Source organism: Nipponia nippon, unplaced genomic scaffold, assembly GCF_047370975.1.
Source record: "Nipponia nippon isolate SJK-2023a ecotype South Korea unplaced genomic scaffold, ASM4737097v1 scaffold_3, whole genome shotgun sequence".
Classification (NCBI taxonomy): domain Eukaryota; kingdom Metazoa; phylum Chordata; class Aves; order Pelecaniformes; family Threskiornithidae; genus Nipponia; species Nipponia nippon.
The window spans coordinates 93,482,989-93,508,669 of NW_028262347.1; the positions used below are offsets into that span (position 1 = coordinate 93,482,989).

The following is a 25,681-nucleotide window of genomic DNA, read 5'->3' on the forward strand; positions in this document are numbered from 1 at the left end:
AGGGGAAATGGAGCTGAACTATACATTATGAAGGGACTGTAGTTTCTCATTACAGCCCCAGGAATCCTGATCTACAATTCTTTGCCAATGAATATATCAGCTCTGCTGCCCATAGGGCTTTGTATGCAGGTAGGTAGGGACAAGATTGCCTTAATGCTTTGGGTAGGAGAAAAGCTTCTTTTCATTTTTATTGTGGGTCTGGAGGAGGTGAGAGAAATAGTTTTATTCTTGCCTGTTTTTTGTTTTATGTCCAGGTGGCATTCCCGGTCGGTTTATGAGAGGAGCTTGTAAACCCATATTTTTTCTAATCTGCAGGCTTTGTAGTTGCACAAGATGGTGCTTGCAACTCGAATCAAAATGGAAGTATTTGCCCTCCTCTTAAATTCTCTGGTGTTAAATCTCAGATGAGATCCAGTGTTACAGTAGAGAGTACCTGCATGCTGCATACTACTCGATGTTTGTTAGACAGCATGAAAAATCCAATTGAACTTAAAGCACAGGTGCTAAAGTATGTTAGTAAAATACAGTTTCTGATGCATTCATTTTCCCTTGTAATTGTATTTGTTGCTTTAATTTATACAGTCAAATAATTTATAATGCCTGGTAATTAAAAAATAGATTCCTTAATAAATTATGTGGGAGTTGGGTCAAATTTTGTGTTCAGATTCATAAGTGCTTTGCTCTAACTTTGAGCAGGAGTGGTACGGGTGCAAATCTAAGCAGTCTATTTATTAATGGGAAAAAAAGACATCCTTTACTTAGTGGTTATACAGCTTTGTGTCTCAGGAGTGTGTTACTTATCTATTCCTCTTTGCTGAAGCCAGTAAAATCCAGTTGATGATGTCCATAGCTTCCTTTTGTTTTAAATTCAGAATCAACACTATTCTCTGCAGTTTTCAGACCAGCAGCTGTCTGTCTGCATGTTCAAATGTATTGGACTTGGGAATATTTTTATAGATATCTAATAAACACGAACACTGTGTGTGTGCGCGCACAGAGAATTGTTTGTCTGAACATGGAAATGAGTCTTTGAAAAGACCTGTTACATTTCCTACCATTACAAAAAACATAGGTAAGTTATTGGAGGGACGACTTTACCCAAAACAAAAATTGGATCAGTGATACATTTATAATGTATTTTAGATGTCTTTTAAAAACCACATTAAAGCCTTGGCTCATCCAAGATGATCTCAATATGATTAGAGCTTGTTAGCCACTGCGCTGGAGAGAAGACTTGGGAAATGTAGAAAACCTATTGGATTCTGGTATTATTCACAGAGGGTATAGATACAGGATTGATGGTTTGTCCTGGCAGTTCATGGGACATAGTTACATTTTCAGTTAGTAAAATCCAGCATGCTATTTGGATGAAATAATCATTCTGGAGAAAGCCCTGGGCTGCAATGTAAAATACTGTATACTAAAATTACGTTAAATACTAGTGCCTGCTGGGGGGGTTGGGTGGGGAGAATTTAGGAAGTGCCATCTGTGTTATTCATGAAGTTCTAATTGTTCCTGTCTTGCTCAGCAAATGAAAAAGTTTTATGGAAAAATGGGAAGCTCTTGTCTGTGAAACTATAATGTACTTGCCAAAGGAAAACTTAATTGAGGTTGCTGGCACAATATCTTAAATGCTTGATTTTATCTTCTTGTAGCATTTTAATTTTTAACATTCTTTTTTTTTTTTTTTTTTTTTATTCCAAGGACAAAGATAGGAGTATTCTGTTTCATGTGATTTTAGCCATGTGTTGTCAGCAAAACTTGAACTCCCAAAACCAGAGCACACACTCCTGCTCCTACCGATGAATGCAGCCAGGTTGTACACCCCACGGGGTTCCTGCCTCGATGTTGTTGGGACAGTGCTCAGGAGGGTCTCCATCTCTGTGGGTGCTGCAGAGAGTGTGCAGGGTGCCACCCTTCCCTGTGATGGCTCCTCTTGAATCCCCAGCACACTGAGCCACTGATGCTGCAGTGGGGCCCCAGCTCCTCTGAGGGATTTTGTATATGATTTTTATTTTACTAAGACAAATAGATAACTAAGGGAAAATGACAGCTTTTTTGATGGTTGGGTTGTCAATTAAAGTTAAATGCAATTTTCATAAATCAGAAAAGGCATATCTGTATCAGTGAGTTTTGGGATCTGTAAAATAAATAGATTTATAATGGAAGAAGATATTCAGTATCCTAAATATAGCAGCTGCTGCCTCCTCCATAATGCAGTGTGAACACTAGCTAGTTTGTCCTGCCAAAGGACTGCTTTTTCATAAAGCATCATGTAAGTAGTACAGATATAAGAAATACTACTGCTGTACAGTAATTTTAGAAGCCCTATGAAAGCTATTTAACATCAGATAAGGAATAACAGTTCACCGACAGAAAGGAAATGTGAGAGGTAGCTACAGACTTCAAGGTTCTCCCAAGGAAAAGAAATGCAATGCTAACTAAGCAAGTTAGAAAAAAAAACAGAATATGGCCACGTGTGCTGTTGTAATGACTGCATTATTCATGCAGTCATTCCAAGGTGTATTGTGCATCTGCTCAAAATTTTTGGTGTGAAATCAGATATCAGAAGCTTCATGAACATATTTCACTGATGTAGCACAGATTAAAGCTATGCAAGCCAGGGCAAAACCCAGTAATATTCTAACCTCATGTGATTTGAAATACATTTTGATAAGTATGCCATGACTACCAGATACAAAGCGTGATGCATATGAGTTAAGGCAGTGCAAAGAGAGGTACATAGCTCCTTCATAAAGACCTTTAATAGTTGTGACTCTTGTATTTTGCCTATAAAGACAGGAAAAGGCACCCTAAATTTTTGAACATGTTTTAGGAGAGCTGCTTTATCATGCAATAAAAGTTCTGTCATTGTATCTTAACATACCTACAGTATAGCTGGAAAGAATTGCACTACAACTCAGTATAATCCACTACCAAATTGCTATACATTTGAAAGCTCAGCTCTATCTTCAGGAATTATGCATCCTACAGTTTCCTCCTCCTCTTGTGTCTGTAATTCCTAGGGAGCCATATGAGCATTGATGCAGTCTCTGAAGCTGCCCTTTTCTCTTGCCTTGTAGTTCTAATGCAACTTCAGAAAACATCCATCTTAAATGTGGCCAGCACCTTGTGTGTAATACACATAAAGGGACGTGAAATCAGTAGCAGCACTTCAGGGACAGCATTAATATTTAGCCAAGCTGCCAGCACTACAGTGAGAACCGAGACATATTTTTATACATCTGTGCTGACAAATGTAAGTCCTCTTTGGAATGCAGTTTGCACAGCTGTCCTCGTCCCCGAGAAGCACGTCAGAAATGATCTTGATGAGATCATTTTTTATTCATTTTATTCATTTTCTTCTGTTTTGGGGAAATTCCTGCATAACCCCAATGCAGAAGAATGTTTACCCGTTCCTGGTGTAATACATCTTGAGGTTATTACATCTAACATCTGAATGCTCTCAGTGTTCTTGGATAGTGCTATTCACAGCCTCAGCGCTGTTGCAATAGCAAAGTTGAGGCAATATGACTAGTGTTACTGCCCTACCTAAAATTTGAGGAGGAAAAGGTCATGGAAGTTTCTTGTATTTACTATGCAGACATTTCAATGTGGAGTTAAATCTGAGACAGTTTTGTACCTGATCAGAGCACTGACCTCAAAGAAGCTGGAAATTCAGTGAATTACATATATTATTTTATAATTTGTCTACTCCTTGGTTTTATGCCATTGAATAGCTCAGAGAGGAAGTTAAGTAAGAGAAATCATTTGAGATTTTGCTGTGACTACGTTGAAAAGGGACAGTGCACTTAAGATGGTGTAGCTCACGGTGCTCTCTCCTTGATGCGCATTTTCTTCAAAAACGATAGTGACTTACAAAAGGAAGTTGATAGGGAGGAACCTACTGAGCAGAGCACTTACTAGGGGTTGAAGCTAGATTTTGGTCATTTTCCGTGACAAATACAGGTTAATATTTTAATTGGGAACAGCATCCTATAACTGTGAACGGTTACTGTATAGCAATCTTTTGACCATTGCTGACTAGTTTGTCTGTGTCCTAGCAATCAGGCTATATTAATACTGAGACTGGGGATCACTTTTGAGTGATGCTGAAATCAACCACAGTTACAGTCACTCATTTTTCTTTGATTGGGTTCATTTCATTGTAACATCTTATTTTTACATAGTTGTAATGATTATGAAAGATTTTAAACTTGCAGTTTTCCTTGAAAGTTCTTCCAAAGTGTAATTTGAAGGAATTTGAGTATTTTGAAATGCTAACTCTTAAAGGATGAAAGGTCCAGCAGTCCTGACAGTGCCTTGGAGAACAGCAGACTGTGGCCCTGTGTGAGCAGCATGTACTCCCATACAGCATCTGTAGGCAGCGGTCAGATTGACTTTACGTGGCTGGGGGCTTGTGTTCAATGGCTTCTTGTTTTAACCTCCCACTGACTCTGATGGTGAGTGAGGTTTGCCTGCAGGGGAGCTTTAATGCTCCTATATCTCACAGAATCATTAGAAATAGGGTTGGGTGTGATTTCAAGAGCTCCCTTTGCCTACCTTCATCCATAACTGTCTTTGCTAATCTCTTCCTGCTAATTTCTTATTTTTATTCTACTTTTTGTCCAGTGCTCTTAAACTCTGCATGTGTTAGAAATCCCATCACTTCATAGGCAAGCTATTCTCATGTTAGTTTTCTTACGAAAGTTTTACCTTGTGTCTGTGCACATTTTTACAGTGTAATAATTTGGCTGTAGTCTATACGCTGGAGTGAGTAACAGGCTAACTGGTGTATAGTAGCCTTGGTCATAATATTGCTCCATCAAATTGTCTCCACTGCATTTGGGAACAGATTCAAACGCTTAGTTATAGTTAGTTCAGTGGTTCTGTTTTTCTTTTATTGGATAATGCCCTGCACCATCTCCCAACAAAGACTAGTAAGCCACTATACTTACATGATAGCTGTGTTAGGTTGCGTTTATTTCACAGGGTGTCGGACACCTCATATGCCCTAGTTCCCATGGTAAGTGGATATGCTTGCATACTGCTCTTGGTATTTAATCTAAGTTTACTTCTTTTTCGTTTGAATTGTTCCTTTAGGTGGTCTTGAGGAATGAGAAAAGTCAAGATGTGAAGTCAAATATTTTGTTCACAGTGAAAGGGTTTTTGGCTCAGGTCTTGCAGAGACAGTCAATTGTCAGGTACCCTGGACAACTACTGCTTTTGCAGTATTGCTCTTGGAATGTATTACACGGTAGAAATTTCTTCTGTGCAGAAACCATGTCTGAGCATTTTGAAACCATCTGTCAGTTCTGTACCTTCGTATCGCAGTTATGTTCAGAATAAGCCTAAAAGATAGACAACAGAGAAAGGGAGTGTTTGGAATGGCTTATTTGCCAGCAGTCATGTTTCTGGTGCTTAACGCAACTTTAGGATGAAATCCTGTGCTGTTGTCACCATGAATCTTAATGATTAATTCTTTGCTCCTGGCAATCCTGGAATATTGAACATTGCTAGACAAAGGATTCAGACTAAGAGAGAGCCAACTTTTAGTCACGTGGATATTGTATACAAATGGACAGTATACTTTATGTAACATTCCTCTGATACTTTCAACTAGTTTTTTTGTATATTCATAAAAAACTGAAAAAGTTATTTCTGAACTGTTCATTATTTTCCTGTGCTGAGGTGCAATAAGGTTAGCATGTGATTTTTATTTCCCTGTGTATGTTTATATACCTATGCACCTATGGAGACCATCAACAGCCACTGATTTCACTAGCCTGCTAGTATTATTTTCTGTTAACAAACAGAAGTTCCATATTTAGTGAAAATGCTGAGCTCTGCTGTTCAGATCCAAGGAATCTCTACTTTCTGGAATGCTCCGCTCCAGTGAAGTATGTCAAAGAAGTAGTAAGGCAGTTGCTGCTTTCAATTTGTACAAAATCCCAATTTTCAGCATGACTTGGAACAAGATGCATGGCATGCAACAAGCCATCTGATTAATTAGCAGAGAATTTGCAAACATCAGCAATGCTTCAAGATGATATAGGAAGATCTGATATCATGTCTCCTTGTGCTTTCCATATATAGTTCTTTGCCCTTGTTCTTCCCCTCATCTCCATGAGAGTTCATGTGAGGTCTGTGGTTTGACTAAACACAGGGCTGCCTGGAGTCTCTGGCTTTTGGTTTTTCCCTTCCTAATTGGCTTTTACTAGTTATTTTTCAAGCATGATGGTGTCAAGTCAATTTGCTCAGGAGTCGATCATGTGATTTTCATCATGATGCTTATGTAAACGTTTCTTCCAGCTTGCAGCTTTATTAGCCCATTTTTTTCCAAAGGCTTATTGAGGTGCTGTCCATAGCAAATCAATGACATGGGTGTCTTCTGGGTGATCACGGGGAGAGAAGGAAATCTTAATAAAGCCAAGGTCTTTTAGCTGGCTTAACTGAGGCTGCTTTTCTTGGTGCTTACAGAACAGTATAATGAAACTCTGCTGCTCTCTTCAGCTCTTTATGATTTGAAGAGTGTAGAGTGGTCTTGACAGCGAGAAGTTGCCTTGATAAGTATTATCTTAAGCTCCGTTTTCGCACAGCAGCTGATTATGGGATTTCTGCAATATTGTGGCAGTGGTTTTACAAAATTTACCTTTCTCTAGGATACAGGTGGAAGATGCACATTTGCCTTGTAGAGGCAATGTATGGAAGGAGGAGGAGAAATTGCTGAAGTCTCAGTGGTGGAAGCCTTGAGTGTAATGCAGGGTCTGTTTTGGACAGGAAGTTTGGGTTAGTCTAACAGTCTGTATTCCACTCAGTCGCAGTTGTTCCTATTCCCAGGGGACAGGGTTACTCTAGGGGAGAGTCCGCTGACATTTTAGCCCCAGGGTGGCTGGAAGTTAAAGAAGCTTTCGAAGCTGGGCATGAAAACCACAGCTAATGAATGAAAAGGAAACAAAAATTGCTCTTTCAGAAAGCTTGAGTAGATTAGCAGGGCAGACTGGAAATATGTAACCTACTCTGATAGCTTAAGGGAACAATACAGGGTTAAAAAATGGAATTCAAAGTGGTTTTGTAGATAGCGGTTCAGATGCTTTGAGCATACCGCTCATACCACACGTGTCGTTTATTTTAGTCCATAATCCTGAGAGTCCCTTGCCCTGCTATTGAAAGCAGCATATACTGGGGAGGCAAAGTGCTGATGGTGAGGTAACAGGAGCTGTTGCGGATTTTGACTGAGTAAACACTGCAGCGCTTCAGTGTGTGTCTTTCATGGGCATTTTGAATATCTGTAATGTGCTGAATTTCACAGGTCACAGCAGGGCTGGCTTCGAGGCATGCTGTTTCAAAGTGTTTGGAGACCTCTGAAAAATTACTGCAGGCCATCCTTTAAAAGTGATCGCATTTCAGTCTTTGAGGTTTGAGGTTCTAGCTACTGCTGAGGAAGAATAGGATGAGACCACGGGCTTCCTGTTCACTCATTTGGAAAGCCTTTGAAGAGAAATTTTAAGTATCTTGTAGCAGAAGTTACAGGATTTCCTTTTTTTAGTTCTGCAGAGCTTTAGATTATTTGGCGTGATGGCAGATGAATATCCTTGTCAAAGTTAAGAAGAAAAAGAAACAACTAAAGGATTTACAGATTTTGTAGATACTTTCTATTGAGGAGCAATAGATTACACAGGAACATAAAGCAAATTTTCTGGGGAAAAAAGTGTGTGTATCTTCACCTTGCTGTGTGACCTCAACTTAATTATGTTTGGAGGGTTGTTTTCCTATCCTTATTTTATTAAGCATATTTGATTTTTATGTATTATTGAAAGACAGTATGGTTCATAAATATATGCTTCATGCTTCTGACTATAGATTTCTAACTGTGGATGTTTTAGCAGATGAGCTGAGCTGGCAGCATTTGAATGGTAGTATAGCAAACAATATTTTCATGGTGGATGGTGGTTGAACAGGTGGATTAAAAAAAAATCATACACAAATGATGCTGATCATCTTGGTATTTTATAACTAGGAAAGGACTTTTTTTCCTGTGGCTGTATACTCTCAGTGTCCACAATTTTAGCAGTTAAAGTATAAATAAGTAAATGTGCATTTTCTCTGGCTAGTAGCTTTGTAAAAGCCTCATTGCTATACATAGAGGTTAAGAGTGTAATGTGTTTGAGATGGGGTCTCTTAGATGGAAAGAAGGAGGAGTCTCTGTCTGATGAGCTTCACTACGCCTCTCTTGCTGTATGCAATATGCACCTTTCCTGGCTTCACATATGAACCTATGGCCTGTGGGTCCCAGGGAACCATCTTGTGCACATCTGGTTGCTGTATGTAACCTTTGCAATGTCTGCACTTGAACTGCTGTTTTAAAGTCTCAGTTGTGGCACGTGTTAACCATGATTTTAATTACTAGATCAGAATTTTAGATAATTGTATTAAATATCTTGGATACTACAACTGGTTTCTGTGGTATAAGAAGTTTCTAAAACTGAGGGCCCTTCGTAGGTGTAAGTTGCATAAGCACACATCTGTCCTGATGCTATTTGTCAACCATTTGCTCTCTGAAAAGGGTGCCTGAAATACCACAGAGCTATAAATCCTCTGCTCTGGTGGGCTTCAACTGACTCTTCATCTTTCCAAACTGTCTGAAATGTCATCTGCTGCAGTTTCAGAAAAAAAAAAAAAAATCTCTATTTCTTGCAAAATCTGGATCAGTAACTCCAGATTATGGTTTAAACTATTGCAGCTCGTCTTTCCAATTCTTGGGAAGATATTTATATTGTTTGTATCTCATGTCAAACCATGTTTTTCTTTCTGCTGAATTCTGCCATGTGTTGCTTTGTTTGCAAGTCGCTTCCAAGCCAGTAATCATAAGCACTCCATCTGGTTGGGGAGCAGAGTAGTGATAATGTAAAAGGACATTTCCACTATTCAGTTTAAAAGAATCCTCCATCTGTACCAAATCTGCCATTTTAATGAGATTGTAAAGGGGTTTTGTTGGTTTTTTCTTTTTCAAAGAGGGGAGGAGATTGATTGTTGAGATTTTTATTTTTTTTTCCCCTTGGCATATCTACTCGTTACATGATTGTATCCAAGGCCCTTTCTCTTCCCCAAGCTGAGAATGACTATAGGAATTTGCAGTTCATGTAATTCAGGATGCAAAGTAACAAAAGGATCCTGAAAATTTTACCCAAAGTCTATAACAAATTGATTTTGCCATTAGTATTGAGCCTTTCCTTTATTACCCTTTGTTAATAGCATGCACATGAGAAATCATCCTGAATGCTGTAAAACTGATCCACAAGGTTAAAAAAAAATATAGTGTCACTATGATTTATGACGTGAGCTTTCAGTAATCAGAGCTGCATTGATGGATGTGAATGTGCTGAGATGACTTTTTGGTGCTGGCAGATTTTAATTTTTCTTTGTGCTTTTCTTTTGTAATTCTGATCGTTGCTCTTTTAAAATTAATGGAGAGAGAATTGGGCAGCTTCTCTTATGGAAATGTCAGAGCCTAAACCAGGACAGTTTTGTGGAGGTTAATAGGCAATGGTCTAGGTCAATCATCCACTGGTCTCATCATACTAATGTGAACTTGAAAAGCCAAGAGCCAGTGACTGGAAAAGCAAAGTAGCTCTGGCAGAATAAATGAGCAGGCAATGGGTAGGGGAGGGTGGTCTCAGAGGAGCTCCTGGAGGGAGCAGGCTGTCACCCAGACCCTGCTGACACCGTCCACGGGACCTGGGCTGCTGAGGGAACAAGCGGCACAGCCCGCCAGTAAAACAGACACATGCAGAGACTGTGTTGAATCCTTTTCTCTAAAAGCTTTGTTCCTCCTTTCCAAACAAGCAGTAATTCCGCTTTAGCAGAGCTGTCAGATTGCCAGTTCTGTGTCACCAGTCACTACGCCCCGACAGGAGGTTGCAGTTCAGTGGCACCTGGTGGCTTGGGGACACCACCCCACAAGGGGCTTGGTCTTCTGGACAGACTCTTGTGAGTTTCCATAAAACTGCCCAATTTAATCCTTTTATCTACAAAAAGAACTATTCTGCAAGTTTTAAATTTTATGTGATTCCCTTGAATCCCATTACAGAAATCATCATATTTCCTTTCTCCTTGTTCTCAAGCAGCTTTTCAAAGGCAGAAGAAGGGTATTTAGGCACCTGGTGCTTATTCAGAGCCAGCCCCTCTTCAGTTAGAAACAAAAATTCAGTTACTGGATAGTAACCCTGTGCTCTTGTGTTTCTAGAACTGGGATGTTTCCTTTTATTGTTTCGAAATGGTAGTTCTCAGTCCTCAAAACAAATAGTAATGCTAAATCAAAATTCACCTTTAGAAATTGAATATTTCAAGATACTATGTGCTGTTGTGGCAGCTTGCAATAATGACATTGTCAAGCTAACTGTGGTACAGATGATTGAAATCTCTGCTACAGGAAGCTCTGTGCAGATATGTCAGTGAGGTAAATTCATTTAAACTGACGTGGTCATCATCTTGTATTTAAATCAAGGTGGAAGGCTCCTCCACCCTTGTAGGCAGCTGTTAGCTTCTCTGTATTTAGTCAGCAGCAGAAGTGGGTCTTAGTCATAGATACTATAATGCCATAAGCAAAAATGTGCAGAAGCAGAGAGTAGTTGTTAATAGGGTGCATCATCAGCGACATTAATGAAGTCATTTCAAGCTAGATCACCTGAGTGCATGGCCTACAATATTTCTTTAGTGATACCTCAAATTTTGAACCTTCTGAAAGATTTTACATAGATAATTAGCAACAAGTTCTGCATTATAACCCAAGAGCATGGAGCTACTACCTGGTGGCTGGGCTGTAGTTGATGCAAACATGGAAAAATGTTTCTTGAAAATTTGAAATTATCCTTATAATATTTTACATATAGATTATTTCCTTTCATAGACAAATGAGACATTGGGCATACGTTGTCTGAGAAAAATATTAGACCTTGGTTATTTTTTTTCCCTGCTCTTACCCTTTATTGTTCTTCTGTACCAGTGAATATCTGTGTGCAGCTCGTGTGTGTGAGGTGAGATGTGTAACAGGAAAGCTCAGTGCATGCAGTGCAGGTGTTTGTGGTGAATTGAAGAGACTTCAATATTCCCTTTCTCAGCAGGTGGACATTTTTTAAAACCACTCCTAGTGTAAGTAACTGTAGGGAAGTATGCAGAAAATGCCTGCTGCTGGCAATAGCTTCCATTGAAAAAGAAGGGATCTGCTTTACTGAAATCGTGAACCTCTCTCTGGGCTTCCCTCTGAAGTAAAATGATTTTGCTCTTGGTACTGCTTTTAATCTCTCTAGTTTAGAAACTTGAAGTATATAGGGAGCAGCCTTTGAGTTCAGGAAACTAGCCTCTAGAACCAGCGACACAAATCTATCATAATTAGTCATCAGAAAATCTGAATAAATATAAAATTACCATGGAGTAGGCGGCAGGCATATGTGGTATTCAAAACACACAGAGTGTAAAATGGTGTTATTGTTGCCTTTAGAAATAGTTCAAAGTAGTCTGCATTAGAAAGAGCTGATAAGCAGAATGACAAAAGCTTGTTTCATGAGTGATTCCAAGCAGCGGTGGTTTTCTGATCAGCTGATGCTGCAGCTATTTTGGGTATTCCACAGATCATGATTACATACACGGGGAATGATTGGAGGCAGCAAATATGGTAAGTGAGCCAGGAATCCTGGGACATGCTCTGTTACTAACTTAATAGTCTTACAATCACTTGTCCTTAGCCATTTAAATAGCCAAGGGAAGTCTAACAAATGACTGTGCTTAGTTCTTTTTTTTTTTAATAAAAAAAAAAAAAAAAGAAAAAGAAAACCACTTCCTGAGGCCGCTATTTTTAGCAATGGTGCAGTGTCCAAAGTGTTAACTAATTGAGTCATCAGGTTTCATATCTGGCCACAGAAAATGGCAGTGGAAGAGGGGGAATGCTTTCCAGAACAAGTAAGCATTTGTGGATTCTGAAATAAGAGTGAAGTCTGCATATCGAGTTTCTTGTATTTGTGTTTTAAGTCTTTGATTGTATGAGACAAAGCTGGATGTAGGAAGAGGTATGTTTCGGCTTGTTTGGTGTATTTTGTGTTCTGATGGTTAGATTACGGTATAGGCTGAGGCGGCAGTCAAATGGTATATGGAATTATTTGTTCTCTCTCTCCTTACCAATGGCTACATACTGTTTAGGACACTCTGTAGAAGACGCTGATTAAAATTGCAGAAACATTTTGTAATGTTTTGTTCCGTGATCAGGGCCCTAAGTAACCTAGATATACGTAACCATTTTGTTCACTGAAATGTTTTAGCAAATCTTGCATATTTTGAAAAAAGTTAACTGAAATCTGTGCTTTTAAGTTGTATTTATCAAATAACACACCTCTTCTACTGACAATCCATAGGTCAATTAAACTTCAAAAGGAGTCTGCTGCTACTATGCTAGCAGTGACCTGTAAGGAGGCACCCATATCACTCTTACTCTCAGGGATAGTCCCAGTGACCTCCAAGGTGATCCCTGTCTGATTTAAAAATTCTTCAAGTGAGGAGCTGCTGTGAAATGACATCCCTGTACTCTGTGAACTAGGCTCTGAGGTTCTTCATAGCTTGAGTTACTCACATCTGTTAAAAACCACAAAGTTAAGACAATTTTTCTTTAGGTTGCTTTACTGCAGAATTAAAATATCGGGTTCCCAGGAAAAGTATGCTATCCTGTTATTAATATTGATGAGTGCCAAGCTTTGTGGAAGTGTCAATTAAATGGCAGTGGTTTTTTTAGTTAGAGATATTACCGATGGTAGCACCCAGCAGTTTACTAGCTATTTTCCACGTCAGCAATAGTTTTGTGCTGTGAAAAGATACTGCAGTGAGTTCTCTTAAACGTGTATGTTGTTGTTCACTTGCTGTCAAGACAAGATTGGGTTGTTGTTCCCTGTTAAAAACCATCTTTGAAACTCTGTTTTCTGGTGATGCTATTCTTGTTTGTAAATTCATTTCCACCACTAGTTTCAAAACTATGAAAACATTTACTTGGGGGATTTTCTTTGTGAAGCAATTTCTTGTAGGAGAAGCTTTTGTTAGATTCAGATGTTTTATGGTACTTGATTAAACTCTTTTTTTTTTTTCAGTCCTGAGAATGTTATTTACTCTCTCTTTTTTTTTAGCACAATAATATTAATCTTCAGGCTGATAAACATCTTTGCTGATGCTTTATATGAGCCCCAGTAGTACAGAACTTGTTGCAGTCCTGTTAGTTTCTGTGTGCAACAGTTTGGAGAGTAGAGTGAACTGAAAATCTTGCTGCCGTCGAGCCATCACGTTGGCAATGTTCTGGTCTGCCGTACGCTCTGCCCCTCTGTGTTGCAACGGAATGGTATTTACTCTTGTTTTACAGGGTTTTGTTAGAAGTTCCATAGTATCTGGTCTTTCTGGTAATATATACATTGTTTATTGAAGGTGTAGTAGCTCTTTGAAATGGAGTTGAGCGATGAAGAAGAGGTACAGTATATATTTGTTTTGTAAGATTTTCTTGTTGATGTTTATGGTAAATTCTGATTCTCATTCCATATATATCTAAGTCTCCTGTAGGTTGCTATGTATGTTTTTGGTGTAAGGGAGAAACAAACTCTGCTTCACTGCATGTTTATCCTGTAGATTTGCTATTCAAAAGTGATACTTTTATTAATGTTTTATAGTAATGGCTTATTCTATTATCAAATGCTAGGGGAGATTATTGTATAGGGCTGGTAGGCAGTATTGTTGGCCATAACTTATTTCTGTAGGTGAATAATAAACTGATCTTCACTTCAGTGGTTAAACTAGAAATTAATTCTAAATCTGTGTTTATTAAAATAGTAAAGATAAAAGTCTTTTAGCTCAGTTTGAAAAGCATTAAATCATTAGTGAAATACCATTTTCTTCAATTAAACAATGATGTGTTTTCCAAACATACTTTATTCTGACGCTAGGAAACAGTGGTACTTTTCAGGTGAAAATAAACTATCAAGTCTGGTTAAGGTGAAGTAAAATGTTCAAATAGTTCTGTTGGTTTTATTTTTTTTCAAAAAATTAGAAGTCCCTCCTGTGATGTTCACATCACCAGGGTTCTTCCACAGAATTCCTACTCTAGTGCACCGTGGCTTTGAAAGACAGAAAAATACTAGTTCAGTTCTGTAACCGCACAGTGATTGTGCAAAAATGGCACCATCTAATCTGCAGTGATTTATCTTTACATCTGGTAATTTCTTCTCACTTTAAGAGTACAACTAAGCAGTGTTGTCTTTTCTTTCTGCCTCTGTTCATCTCAAAGACCCCATACAGCTAAGACTGTTCTCACTGTTACTGTATTCATCCTGTATGTACCTGTAAATCCTGATCCTAGCCTTGCCCCCATGGTGTTTTAGACTCCTCCTCCTGTTTCAAAACAGAATTGTGTATTTAAATTCAGTACCTGAGTCTAGTTTAAAACTCCTGATAACAATTGTAGGGCACTAGTTTGTAGCTTTTGCTCACAGATTTTGGTGCTTGGGCTGGGAAAAGCAATTTTCCCATTGGAATCAGAGAGAATCCTCAAATCTGGAATCTGTGGAGTGAGGAACAAAACACTTTGTAAACTAATTTACATTTGCTATGTACACCATTGAATACGTTTCATCTAGACAGTCCCAACAAATGCTATCACAGAACTTTCCATGCCATTTCACAAATTTGTAACAGTGAATGTCAGTGTTTAATCACAGAGGAGGAAGAGAAAGGGAGCGCTGGGAAATGTGGAGGTTGGTGGCTCTCCTGTGTCCAGCCCCACTGCTCTGTGCAGGCCACACAGCGCTGTTGCCCACGTCATATGGCATCGCGTCCGGGAGAAAGAAGACAAGGTTTCCTCAATGTTTCTAACAGTAACAAACAGCAGTGTGCATAACACCTGCTCTGGTTTGCTCTGCCTGCCTTTGTGGTTTATAGTCATGCAGTGAATTAAAGAAGGGATCTGGAGTTACTGGGTCATATCCATGATGGCAGAATCACATGGAAAACAAGGTAATGGCAGTTCATGGTCAGCTGGGAGATTCAGGTCCTGTAGAAGGACATGACCAAGCAAGCACAGCCCAGAGCATTCACTGGTGGTATTCTCCAATAGGTCTCATACACCTCCAGATCATGCTTAGGATTTTCTCCTGGCAGGTTGCTCAGCTCCTGCGTTTGAGAACTGTTAACTCTCCTGTGTGCAATTGTCCTCATGAGTTTGGGAAGTGCTAGCTAGGTTTTTCTCCTCCTAAACAACCAAAACTACCTCAGCCAGTCTCTGGCTCTAGGGAGATGTTTGAATCCTTTGGTTCCATCGATTCTTTCTCATTGTACCAGGGCATATATGTTTCGTAGTATTTCTACAAAGAGGTGTCAGGACAGATTGTTCTGTAAAGGTTACAAGCTCACCTAAGGTAAACTGTTATGACAAAGCTCATGTGATGCCTCTAACCAGCTCTGCAGAACTGACTGTTACCACGTTTATGGCTGTGTTGCAAATCTTGCCCCAGGAGTCCTCTTACTACCTGGAAGCTCTTCAGCTAATTTCCACTGACCCTTCAGATTCTGTATGTGCCAAGTGAGCTGCATGGGCTTTTCCAGACAGAGACTCTCTTCAACAAGGTATTCAGGTGTGTAAATTGGAAGAGGTTCTTTGCTTCTGATAGAGGTCATAATCCCTGCTAGCAAACCTATACTTTGACACTTATGAACTGATAAAGGTTTGTAATTCCTGTAAGAGTCCTGAACAATGTGTCAAAAAATTTAAACTGTAGTAGATGGCTTTAAAACTAGCCATTCAAATGCCTCTTAAACTTTCAAAAGTGTAAACTTTAATTACGTGTGAGATTTGCAATACTTGCATTGTAAATTGGTGTGTTCCTGTGTATATTTTTGCCGCCTCAGAAATGGCTTGACTGGTTTACCTCAATCTTTCAATTTAATGATGTTCACACTTCCAAAGCAGAATTATTTTCATTTTGAATGAGAGGTGCATCCAAAAGCAGGCATAAAGTGAAAAGGCAGAAAGAGAGCAGTAAACTTCTGACCTCACTGTGCTGAAAGCTCTTAATAGGTTGTCTAGCTACAGAAGAGGTTATGTAGCTTGTCTATAGTTCCTATAGCTTGTTTACTACAGTATTTTTAGGGAATATTTATGTGCATTAGGCTTCCACTGTCATGCAGTTTGCTCCACTTTATTACCAGTAACTTCCACTTCACCACATCTGATTGAAGCATATTTGCATAATATTTTTGTAGTGAGCTCGTTTTGAATGAATAAAATCTCTCTCTCTAAAATCAGCAATATTATCTGATTTAGGTTTATAGTAATTTTTTTCCCCATCTGAAATTATAGACAAATAAATATACTTTAAATATGTTTTGAAGAGGATTGCTGAATTTTTTTTCCTCTCCTTTCTGGATCCTCATTCTAAAATCAGATGCACACAGAGAACAGGAGGTGGACCAACTGACATAATTCATGCAGTGATCTGAAGAATGTGACTTTGACATGGAAATGGCTTTATATTTGAGCCTGAGATGTGCTGAAATTATCTCCATGCGCATTGGGTAGTCCGTTTCTGAGAGAAAAATAGCAGGGAGGAGATCAATGGCATCTCATCTAGCTTGGCATATAAGAGAGTTATTATCTTAAGGTGAATATAAACATAAGAAGAAACCCTCGAAGCACATCCAGCCCTTCTCTAGCTCTTTGTGACTGTGGTAGCAGTTATGAAAGCCAGTGATTTATTTTTCACTTGTAAGGGTATGATAGGAAAACTTTAGAGAGAGATGAGTCATTACAGGCTCAGGAGTTTCTTCCCAGAGTTTGAAATAAACTTCTAGAAGTTGAGGCTGTCAGCCAGGAGAATGAATCTTGAATTTTAGATGCTCAAATCTTTTGCCTTCAACTGTATCGGATCCTTTTGATTGATTATACATGTGAGTTGGTCACAAAGGGCCTGGTTCTTTGCCTGATTGTGCACTTTTAATGAAGTACAGTGATTCACTGGTGAAACCAGTGATTTTACTGGTTTTAGGATCTTGAACAGAGTGTGTCCCAATTTACTTTGTCATTCAAGTTTGTCTTTTCATACAGGGCAATCTGATAGCTGAAAAGTCAGTATTAAAGGGTTCTTATTTTCCTGTTAAAAGAAAATAATTCTTGTGATTTGTTGTTCATGCCTACTTAGAAAGATTGTGTGTGTCATGCAGATGTATATTGACTTTGTAATCCTGGAAAATTAGGATCTTGCTTTTGGTGTTACTAATTTAACACATTCATACTAATAATTGTTTTCATAAATTCTTTAGGTGAAGCTGACACATCAAACTTGTGTTTCAGAATCTCAAAACCTCATCTGTGCAAACTGGCAAAGAGTATTGGAAGTTGTGTAGGCCCTTGCCTCCTGTCTGAACATTGTCTCTGTGGGAGGGGTTTGATCTCAGTTCAGGTGTTTTCTGTGGGGTTGTCAGATGTTAATTTTGTTAGAATTGCAGCTAAATCATTCTGTAATTGTTGAAATCTGTGGTGACAAGTTAACAATATGGAGATGACAGCTTTAGTGGCGTTTTCAACTTAGATATTATGTTCAACATGTTATACATGTTACATGTGGACATTAGGCAAGGGTTTCCCATCTGGCTCTGTATGTGTCTTTTGTGCCTTGGAAATCACAACACCCTTTGCTCTTTGTAGAAAATCAAAAGAATAACAGCCACTTTCATTTCTATCTTGTGCTTGAACTTTCTTAGGAAGCAGTCATTGAGGCATTTAAAAACACCCAGGGCTGAATTAGTTGTATTGTAAGTCACAGGATTGACTAGATTTATAGTCTCCTGAAGAAGACTTCATGCCTAAAGTCTAAGCAACTTATACAGTAAGAAAGCTGCATCATAGCTTCACAGAAGATGTTTGTCATTGCAAGCAAACAATTCACTCTAGACTTCTTGATGCTGTTAAAAGCAGTGATGAACACCTCTTGTACTGGAAGCTGTGAAATGTTCTTGTATGTACCAGCCTTAACATTTCAGGTTCTGGGTCCTTTTCAACCATCTTCTACTCCAATACAGGTGGTTCATTCTCAGTGGTAACAGTGAGCACAGATTCATCGTTTTGCCAAGATGGACTCTAACAGGTAGAGTGGTGAAAGTGATCTTGAAAATTGTATACACTAAACCTGCACATTAGAGACTTACCTTGTCTTGTGGTCTAGCAAGAAAAGAGGCTTATTTGTTTGCTTGGATATTTTCCTGGTTTAGTCAAGGATTTCTAGAAAGAAGGAGCTGAATTTAAAATGCGTTTCCCACTCTGTGTTGAACTGCTTAAATGTGTGATTTTCAGGAAATATTTTATTTTCTCTACAAGCATGTTAAGATTGACAACTGTACAGGGATAGAGCCTCAGTTGTTGCAAATACAGTTGATTACAGATTCATATGCAATTTTTACAGAAATATGAGGTGTTTTAGTCTCTACTAGTGTGACCAAGAAGAGGGGTTTCATGCAGCCTGAAACCAGTGTAGTTTTTAACTTGTGAAAAACATCGTAGTTACCTAGTTGGAATAGGTCTAGTTATGGGGACATTCCAAAAATCATATTTTTGGCTATTTTATCATGCACAATATAATAATATGATCAAAGTTGATGATTAAATTGCATGATAGGGCAAACAATTAGAGGGAGTTGTTTGGTTTTCGACCAATAATTAAATCATTTCTCATTCTGCAATCATATTCAAACTAGCTGGCCTTCCCTAGCTGAAAGATGTTTCCTTTGAATTGTCAGGCAGTAGGAATGGAGCTTTTCCTGTTGCCCTGTGGTTGTGTTTAGGGCTGTGATCCTGAAAGTGTCTCTCTGAAAGATAATTAACAGCAGAACTGCAGATAGCAGTTGGCCCCAGGCTGTCACATTCTTATCAGAAGAAAACACGTATGGTAGTATGGTATGTAAAGCATGAGTACAGCCGTAGTTGTTTGCACAAAGAAGATCATGTTCTCATCTGGTCCAGCCAGCCCCCTTTCTAATAAAGAAGATACAAATGAATTTTCTTAATACAGATTTAGTTATGAGGTAGTAGGGACATACAAAGGATACAGCCACTTGGAGGATGGATGAAGAGGCTCCCAAGAAAATGATATGGCTGGTTTATTTCAGACATTGCTGTTACCTGGCCAGTATAGTTTATTTGAAATAAAATTTCATCCCTTACCAAGTGAGTGTAACATATTTGCTCGGGGGAAAATTCTAAATTAACATGGGAGCAAAATCTAAGAAATGCCAAGGACCTCCAATTGCCAGTGCAGTGCTTAGTACCCATTGGAGTTGACCCTTACTGCAAAAAAAAAAAAAAAAAAAAAAAAAAAGCCATCACTTGCAGTAAGCCCACCCTTATCAAAATAAGCAAAAGTGTTATCATCTGTTTCCTCAGATCATCCCATCCTGCTGCAAGACTGGTTTTGTTGAGCACATTTCCAAATGGAAGTACCATAAGTTCATCCCTTAAAACGAGGTCATTGCCTCCCCCCACAACAAATGTTAGGCATGGTTAGCATCTTTTTGTTGGGACTCAAGCCAGAATGCATCCTGCTCCGGCACAATGGGAACCTGCTGGGGGTTTCCCTTCACAACAGCTACTGTTAAAGATGGAGTGAAAAACAAAACCCTGTTCCCAATGTGAAAAAAAGACTGGATTTTTAATCTGAAAAAGAAGCCACTGTAAGCAGAACACAAAGGAAAGAGAGATGAGCATAATAAAAATACCATCAGTATGGGAGGGGGCCTGTGCACGTTGAAAATAATGGCTTTGCACTTTTGAGGGTTCACTAAACAATACATATTCTCTGTTTTCTGACAGGATCCTCTCTAGTCCCATGGAAAAGCCAGGCCAGACCCTGGGTTGACATTCAGTGCAAATTTCCTAATAGTTTTTGTCTTTACTCATGCTAAATAGTCTCTTACTTCAATGGGAGTACTTGGAGAAAAAGATAGTGAATATGTATTTGCTAGCATGAGTCAGCATCAGCATTTTTTCTTTTAAAATGGAGGCTTAAGATAATATCCAACTGACTTAGGGCAGTTAGTCTTTCCTGTAATAGAAATGTTTTTAACTCACATAGCTTTTCCTCAAAACGGGGAAATGGTTCTCAGGTCTTACCCCTGCACATCACAGGTTCTGCCATCCATCGTGTGGCAGGGCTAGAGGAATCAGGGTAAAGAAGGCTGGGAAACGGTGTACTGCTACCAGCATGGCTTGTCCAGCCTCAGCCCTTTCCAGAGATGTCTCTGGGATGAAGGCTGTGGAAATGAGCTCCAGACTGGAAAACCTGTTTTGGACTGCAGGCAGCCTGCAGTTTGCAAGCTCATCAGCCTGCTTTACATTAGAGAATTGAATTTTTACAGCATAGTACATTAAAGGGGAATACACAAATTTTAAAGAAATACACATTGCATAAAAACTGCATTCATTAGCCAATCATCTGCATTTACGCATTTCTCAAAACTATAAATATTCCCTTTTTCTTGCAAGAAAGCAACGGGGGGCGGGGGGGGGGAGAAGTCATGCCATCTGTGAAGAAAAAGCTTGATATTATACATGCATCAGTACTGGTACTCTCATAAATCTACTGTTTATGAAGTATTGTCTGAATAGCCATTCCAGAACTAAATGCTGTGCACAGGATCTGAGGTCTGTCTCTCCAAGAATTAAAACACTTGTAAGAATCTTGATTTTTAATTTGAGTCTGGATATAAAGATTGAAAAAGATTGAAAAGGTAGCATGCCCAGGGAGCACAGCAGGGAAAGGCTTTGGGGACACAGCCTGACAACAGGAATCCCATGCAAATGCACAGGAAGGGCTGCAATCTTTGTGGCTGACTGCAAGAACATCTAAGATTCGAGGTGCTTTGATGTATGTCCCATGCCTGTTTTTCTCTTGATATTTGTCAAGACAGTGGAGAATCAAAAGCCGATTTTCATCTTCATTTCATGTTGTGATTGATTTAAAAAAAAAAAAAAAAAAAAAGAAAAGAAAGGGATCTGAATGGATTGCTAGCATACAGAATGCCTCTCTCAGGAATATTGAGATTTAAGTAATTAGGATTGGAGAAAATTTTTATTAGGTCTGTTAAGGGAATGTCCTGTAGACATGCTGTCTGTGTGGCGTTCGTCTTTCGGGCGCCAGCCAGCGTGGAAGGTGGAAGTGGGTATATCGAGAGCAGTGACCCACAGAGGGAGCACTTACCTGCGCTGGTGTCCTGAGCGATGGTTGGAAACCTGAAATCCTTTTTTCCCTTACTGTGTTTTTAAATGCATTTAATATAACAGGTCCTTGATCGGTCTGTGACATGGGGTCCCAGGCATGATGGCAATCCAGATAAGTAATTATTAACATTATTGTTACGCTTGTTTGATCTTTTAAATCCTTCAGTGATTTGAGCCTAGGCTCTGGTGCTGCTCCTGTCTGTGCAGTACAGAGGCAATTACAGGCTCTATCAGGGACTCCAAGAGGCTTTGTTTTAAACAAAATAGTGCCAATCGGAAATGATGTTTTTCTACTCTATTGTGGAATTAAAAAAAAAATATAGAATTTAGGCTTAAAATAGAAATGTAGAGTTGAGAAAATTTTAGGTTCAGAAATGTGAAAGTGTTGGTTTGATGTTTTTGATCAATTTTTACTGACCCCTGTGCTTAGCTTTTATAAAAATTGGGTATTCAAGGCATTTTGCAAAGTAGAAAAAGCTTGTAAGACTATTCTCTATCTGAGCAGGTCTGAAGTAATGCCTTAGTTATAGTGAAAGTGGAAGCTGGCAATGCTACTTTTAGAGAGGCTGGAATTGCTTTTGGTTTCCAAAGATATTGGGTCTCCTTTCTCTCTAATATTACTGCTTGTTTCTGCTTATGGCAGAGACTGTAACAGAGGGAGAGGATCCCAGAAGCCCTTTTGAACTTTTTGCACAATTGTACAACCTGAGTCTGTTATCCCTCTGTGCAAATCTCAAAATTTCTGTGCATGGTGTCCCAGAAAGGGTGAGTTAAACAACCTGAGGTGAGTTAACCCAGTCTGAGGGCTTGGGAGCTTTAGCCAAGGTCAGAAGAAAAAGGGTTTCCCCTTTCTCAGTGCACAGGGATGTGTTACACCCTGGCTGCTAAGGCAGCTCATGCAGTTTCACACGCTAGCTCACATCATATTCAAGTAACTGGAAACCAGTAAGGTGGAAACTGGAAGTGCCAACTCAGATCAGCTGAGGTGTGGGAGAGTTTGTGTTATCCCTGGCGTGCTGTTAAATGTCAGCTTCTCTGGGTGCTTCCTAGTTGTCATTGCAGTGCCCGCGTGTGTCGGTGCTGCTTTTTCTGTACAGTGCCCCTCATGCTGGGAGCCTGTCCCTGTCTGAACGGCCAGAGTCTAGGCTGACGGGTGAGCGGGGCACTGCGCCCAGCACCCCACCAGCCCAGCTGCTCGGGTGGCAACCTGGCTGCTGGTGTCAGTGATGTTTCTGGACAATTTGAGCAAAAGGAGTGAGTTTTGAGTGGTGACTGGCAAAGGAGGGCATGCTGTTTGCTTGAGGGATTTCAGGAATGGATTTCTGCATCACTTAGCAGCACCTGAGCTGGCTTGATTTGAAAGATTTTTATACATCCCCAGGCTGGAAGTGTGACCTTTGTCCTTCCTCCTGTTAGTGAGCAAGTGCTTCTAAGAGAAGTCCTTAAAAGACATAGGTATTGCTCTCCCTCTACAGTGAAACAGCAGTTAGCTATTAATGTGAATATCAGCTATTTATCACTCCTTCTGCTCCCCCCGCCCCCATTTTGTTTGAGCAAATAGAAAGGTTTAAATGTTTCTGAGTATCAGCAGTGTTTCTTGTCTGGCGTGCATTAATGCGACTGGCGGGAACTGATTTTCCATCGCAAGCTTCTCTGGTGCATCCCTTCCCCACCCAGAAGCAGCTGTAAACAGCTGATGTTAATTATCATCCACCTGCTGACTGTGCCAAACAGACATGCCATTACACTGTGACAAAAAGGGCTCTCGGTCTATTAAGTCCTCCCTCATACCTTTGGTAATGCTGATAAAATGCTGACCTGTTTTTTACCCCAGTGGCTGCTGTTGCTAAGCACTGAGAAAATGACCTGTCTCCTGTACTAATCTGCATTGCACAGTTCAGATGATCTTCCAAATGAAAGTGTTTTGCCGCACCTCTCAAGGCAGCTGTTCTTCCCTACAGTCTTTACAGTTCTGACCATGTAGTTTGTGGCAGCACCTTGTTTTTGATAGAGCCTAATTAACCATTGATATTTGGGGGTCGTTTTGTTGGAAGTACATTGCAGAAGTTGATTTGTAATGATCAGTGTGGCGTGCTTGGAAAATAACGATTAAGAGCAGGGAAGGTTGTAAACTGGTAACTTACCATCGCAAAGTGGAATGCCATGTGTGCAAAACTCAGGAGAAAATGAAGAGTCCATAAGTAATCGTCCTCTCCTTGGAAAGGAGAGCTTGTTGTATTGAAACTACCAGTAAAATAGTCTTGTAACTTGTACTGGTACAACGGAGAAAGCAGGCTTCATACCCACTTACCATTTTGCTGTCATTATGCCCAAGATTGCTTCATCCTGCACCTGAAGGTGACTTCAGATGGGCTTGAAGCAATGTTTGCACAGACCATCCAGATTGCAGCGGCTGCATTGACAGGAGAGCAGAAAAGTCTATAGGAAATGCAGAAAATGGGGAATGAAAAAAAGAAAAATTGTATCAGCACTGGATAAGTAACTGAGCTTTGGTGCCAGGGTGTTTTATATTTCTCTCAGCAGTTACTGCCTTTAATTTTTTTCTAAAGGTAATTGTTGCACTCTTTTAGAACCTCAAAGGATCATAAAGCACTTAAAGTTGTAGTGATGTAAGCCTGTGATGAAATAGTACTGAGGGAAAAGAAAAAAAAGATAGTTCCTGTTATACTAATGGAGAAGAGAGCACAAAAAAATGTGTTGACTGCCCAAGATGCCAGGGGAAGCCGTGGCATAGATAAAATCAAAGATTACACGATGATTTGTACCTCTTGAAAGCGAACGCAGTTCATTCCACTTGCTCCAAGGCAGGATCAGCATTATCTAAACTGTCCTTGGTGGATATTTGCATAACTTGTTGTTAAAACTCTCCAGGGATGGGAATTACTTTCAGTGATCTCTTTCATGACTTAACCATCTTTTCTACCATCCTTACATTCAAGCTGAAGTCATCATAAAGCAAATTTGCACAGCTATTTTTAAAGCAAGATCTGAAAAAAAAACCCTGCAGTTTAGATAATGGCACTGTACGTACGGATTTCTGGCTACTTCACTGAATGTGGACAGATATTGTAAATAAAATGTGCCATAAAATGAGGGAGGATGGAGAAAATAAAATAAAATGTAATCAGACATTAGATTTTAAAATGCTTCTAATTTGTAGAACCATGTTTTTTCATTCAGGTAGTCCAGTCCTTCAACGTTGAGTATTTTGGATTTTTTTCAAATCTGTCACGTGAGATCTCGCAGTACTGGTCCAGTCTGTTCAACATGGACATTAAAGGTGGTGTGGCGCTTTTGGAAAGAGCGGAGTTGTTTCCATGGAGTCCTATCCTGAGCCTCGCCTTGTCTTCCGTGCTGTGTACCAGATGTGTCCCTGGCTACTAGCCTTGCATGTTAGACAGTGCTGCATAATTCACGTTTATATATGAAGTCAAATCGTGCTGCCTAGTCAGGCAAACAGCCTATTTACACCAGAGGGAGTTTGCATAACCAAGGAAGGCAGGATTTGATCCCTATTTGTTAAGGCAGTTTGGGATCCTTTCCTGTCTAGTTAAATGTATGTACGATATATTGTATCATTAGTAACTTCTTTGCCAAGGGAATATATTTTTACACTGTGCTGTAATTTTTAATGGCATTTTTCCTTTTTTCTTGTAGTCTGACACAAATGCAAGTTACCTGAGAGCTGCTCGAGCTGGCAACTTGGAAAAAGCTCTTGACTACTTAAAAAGTGGAGTGGACATCAACATTTCAAATCAGGTTGAAGAATATTTTGATCAAATTTGCTGGATAAATACCTTTCTCACTATTTCTCAAATCTGTCTTTATACCTGCGCTTCATGCCAATGATAACTTATGTGTTTTTTGATGAGCCATGTTTACATATTTTATCTAATTAAAACTTTTATTTTTACCCCTTATTAAGATATCATTTCAATCCCACTTGGAGAATGTTGTGCTATTTAATGTTATCTTTCGTTCCATTTGTATTACACCAGATCATGGGACAGCACACAGAACTTGAGACCTCAGTGCTAGTATATCCTGACCTAATTCATACTCTTTCCTTTTAATCTAGTTCTGGTAAAGTTTACATAAGAATAGTTTTTGGAAGCAGTCCTCTCACTGGAATATAATAATTTGTCTCCTGATAGATTGTTTGCTATGCTGGAAAACCTTTGTCAATCTTTTCCATTGCTTTTCTTTTTTTTTCCTTCTTTTTTTTAATCAGAATGGGTTGAATGCTCTCCATCTCGCTTCCAAAGAAGGGCACGTAGAAGTTGTCTCTGAACTGATACAGCGAGGTGCCAGTGTGGATGCAGCAACAAAGGTTAGTCAGGCCTATCTAATTGTTCTTTTGTTCACACCAATGGC

General features: G+C 39.4%; 1 protein-coding gene across 1 annotated transcript in view; it reads left to right on the plus strand.

Moving 5' to 3' along the window:
• The window catches only part of ANK3 (ankyrin 3), a 382,696-nt gene that overhangs the window by 206,713 nt on the left and 150,302 nt on the right, over nucleotides 1-25,681 (plus strand). The window contains exons 3-4 of the mRNA XM_087766877.1: nucleotides 24,965-25,066; nucleotides 25,539-25,637. Of these exons, the coding sequence (XP_087623003.1) occupies nucleotides 24,965-25,066; nucleotides 25,539-25,637 (201 nt within the window). The remainder of the gene's footprint in view (nucleotides 1-24,964; nucleotides 25,067-25,538; nucleotides 25,638-25,681) is intronic.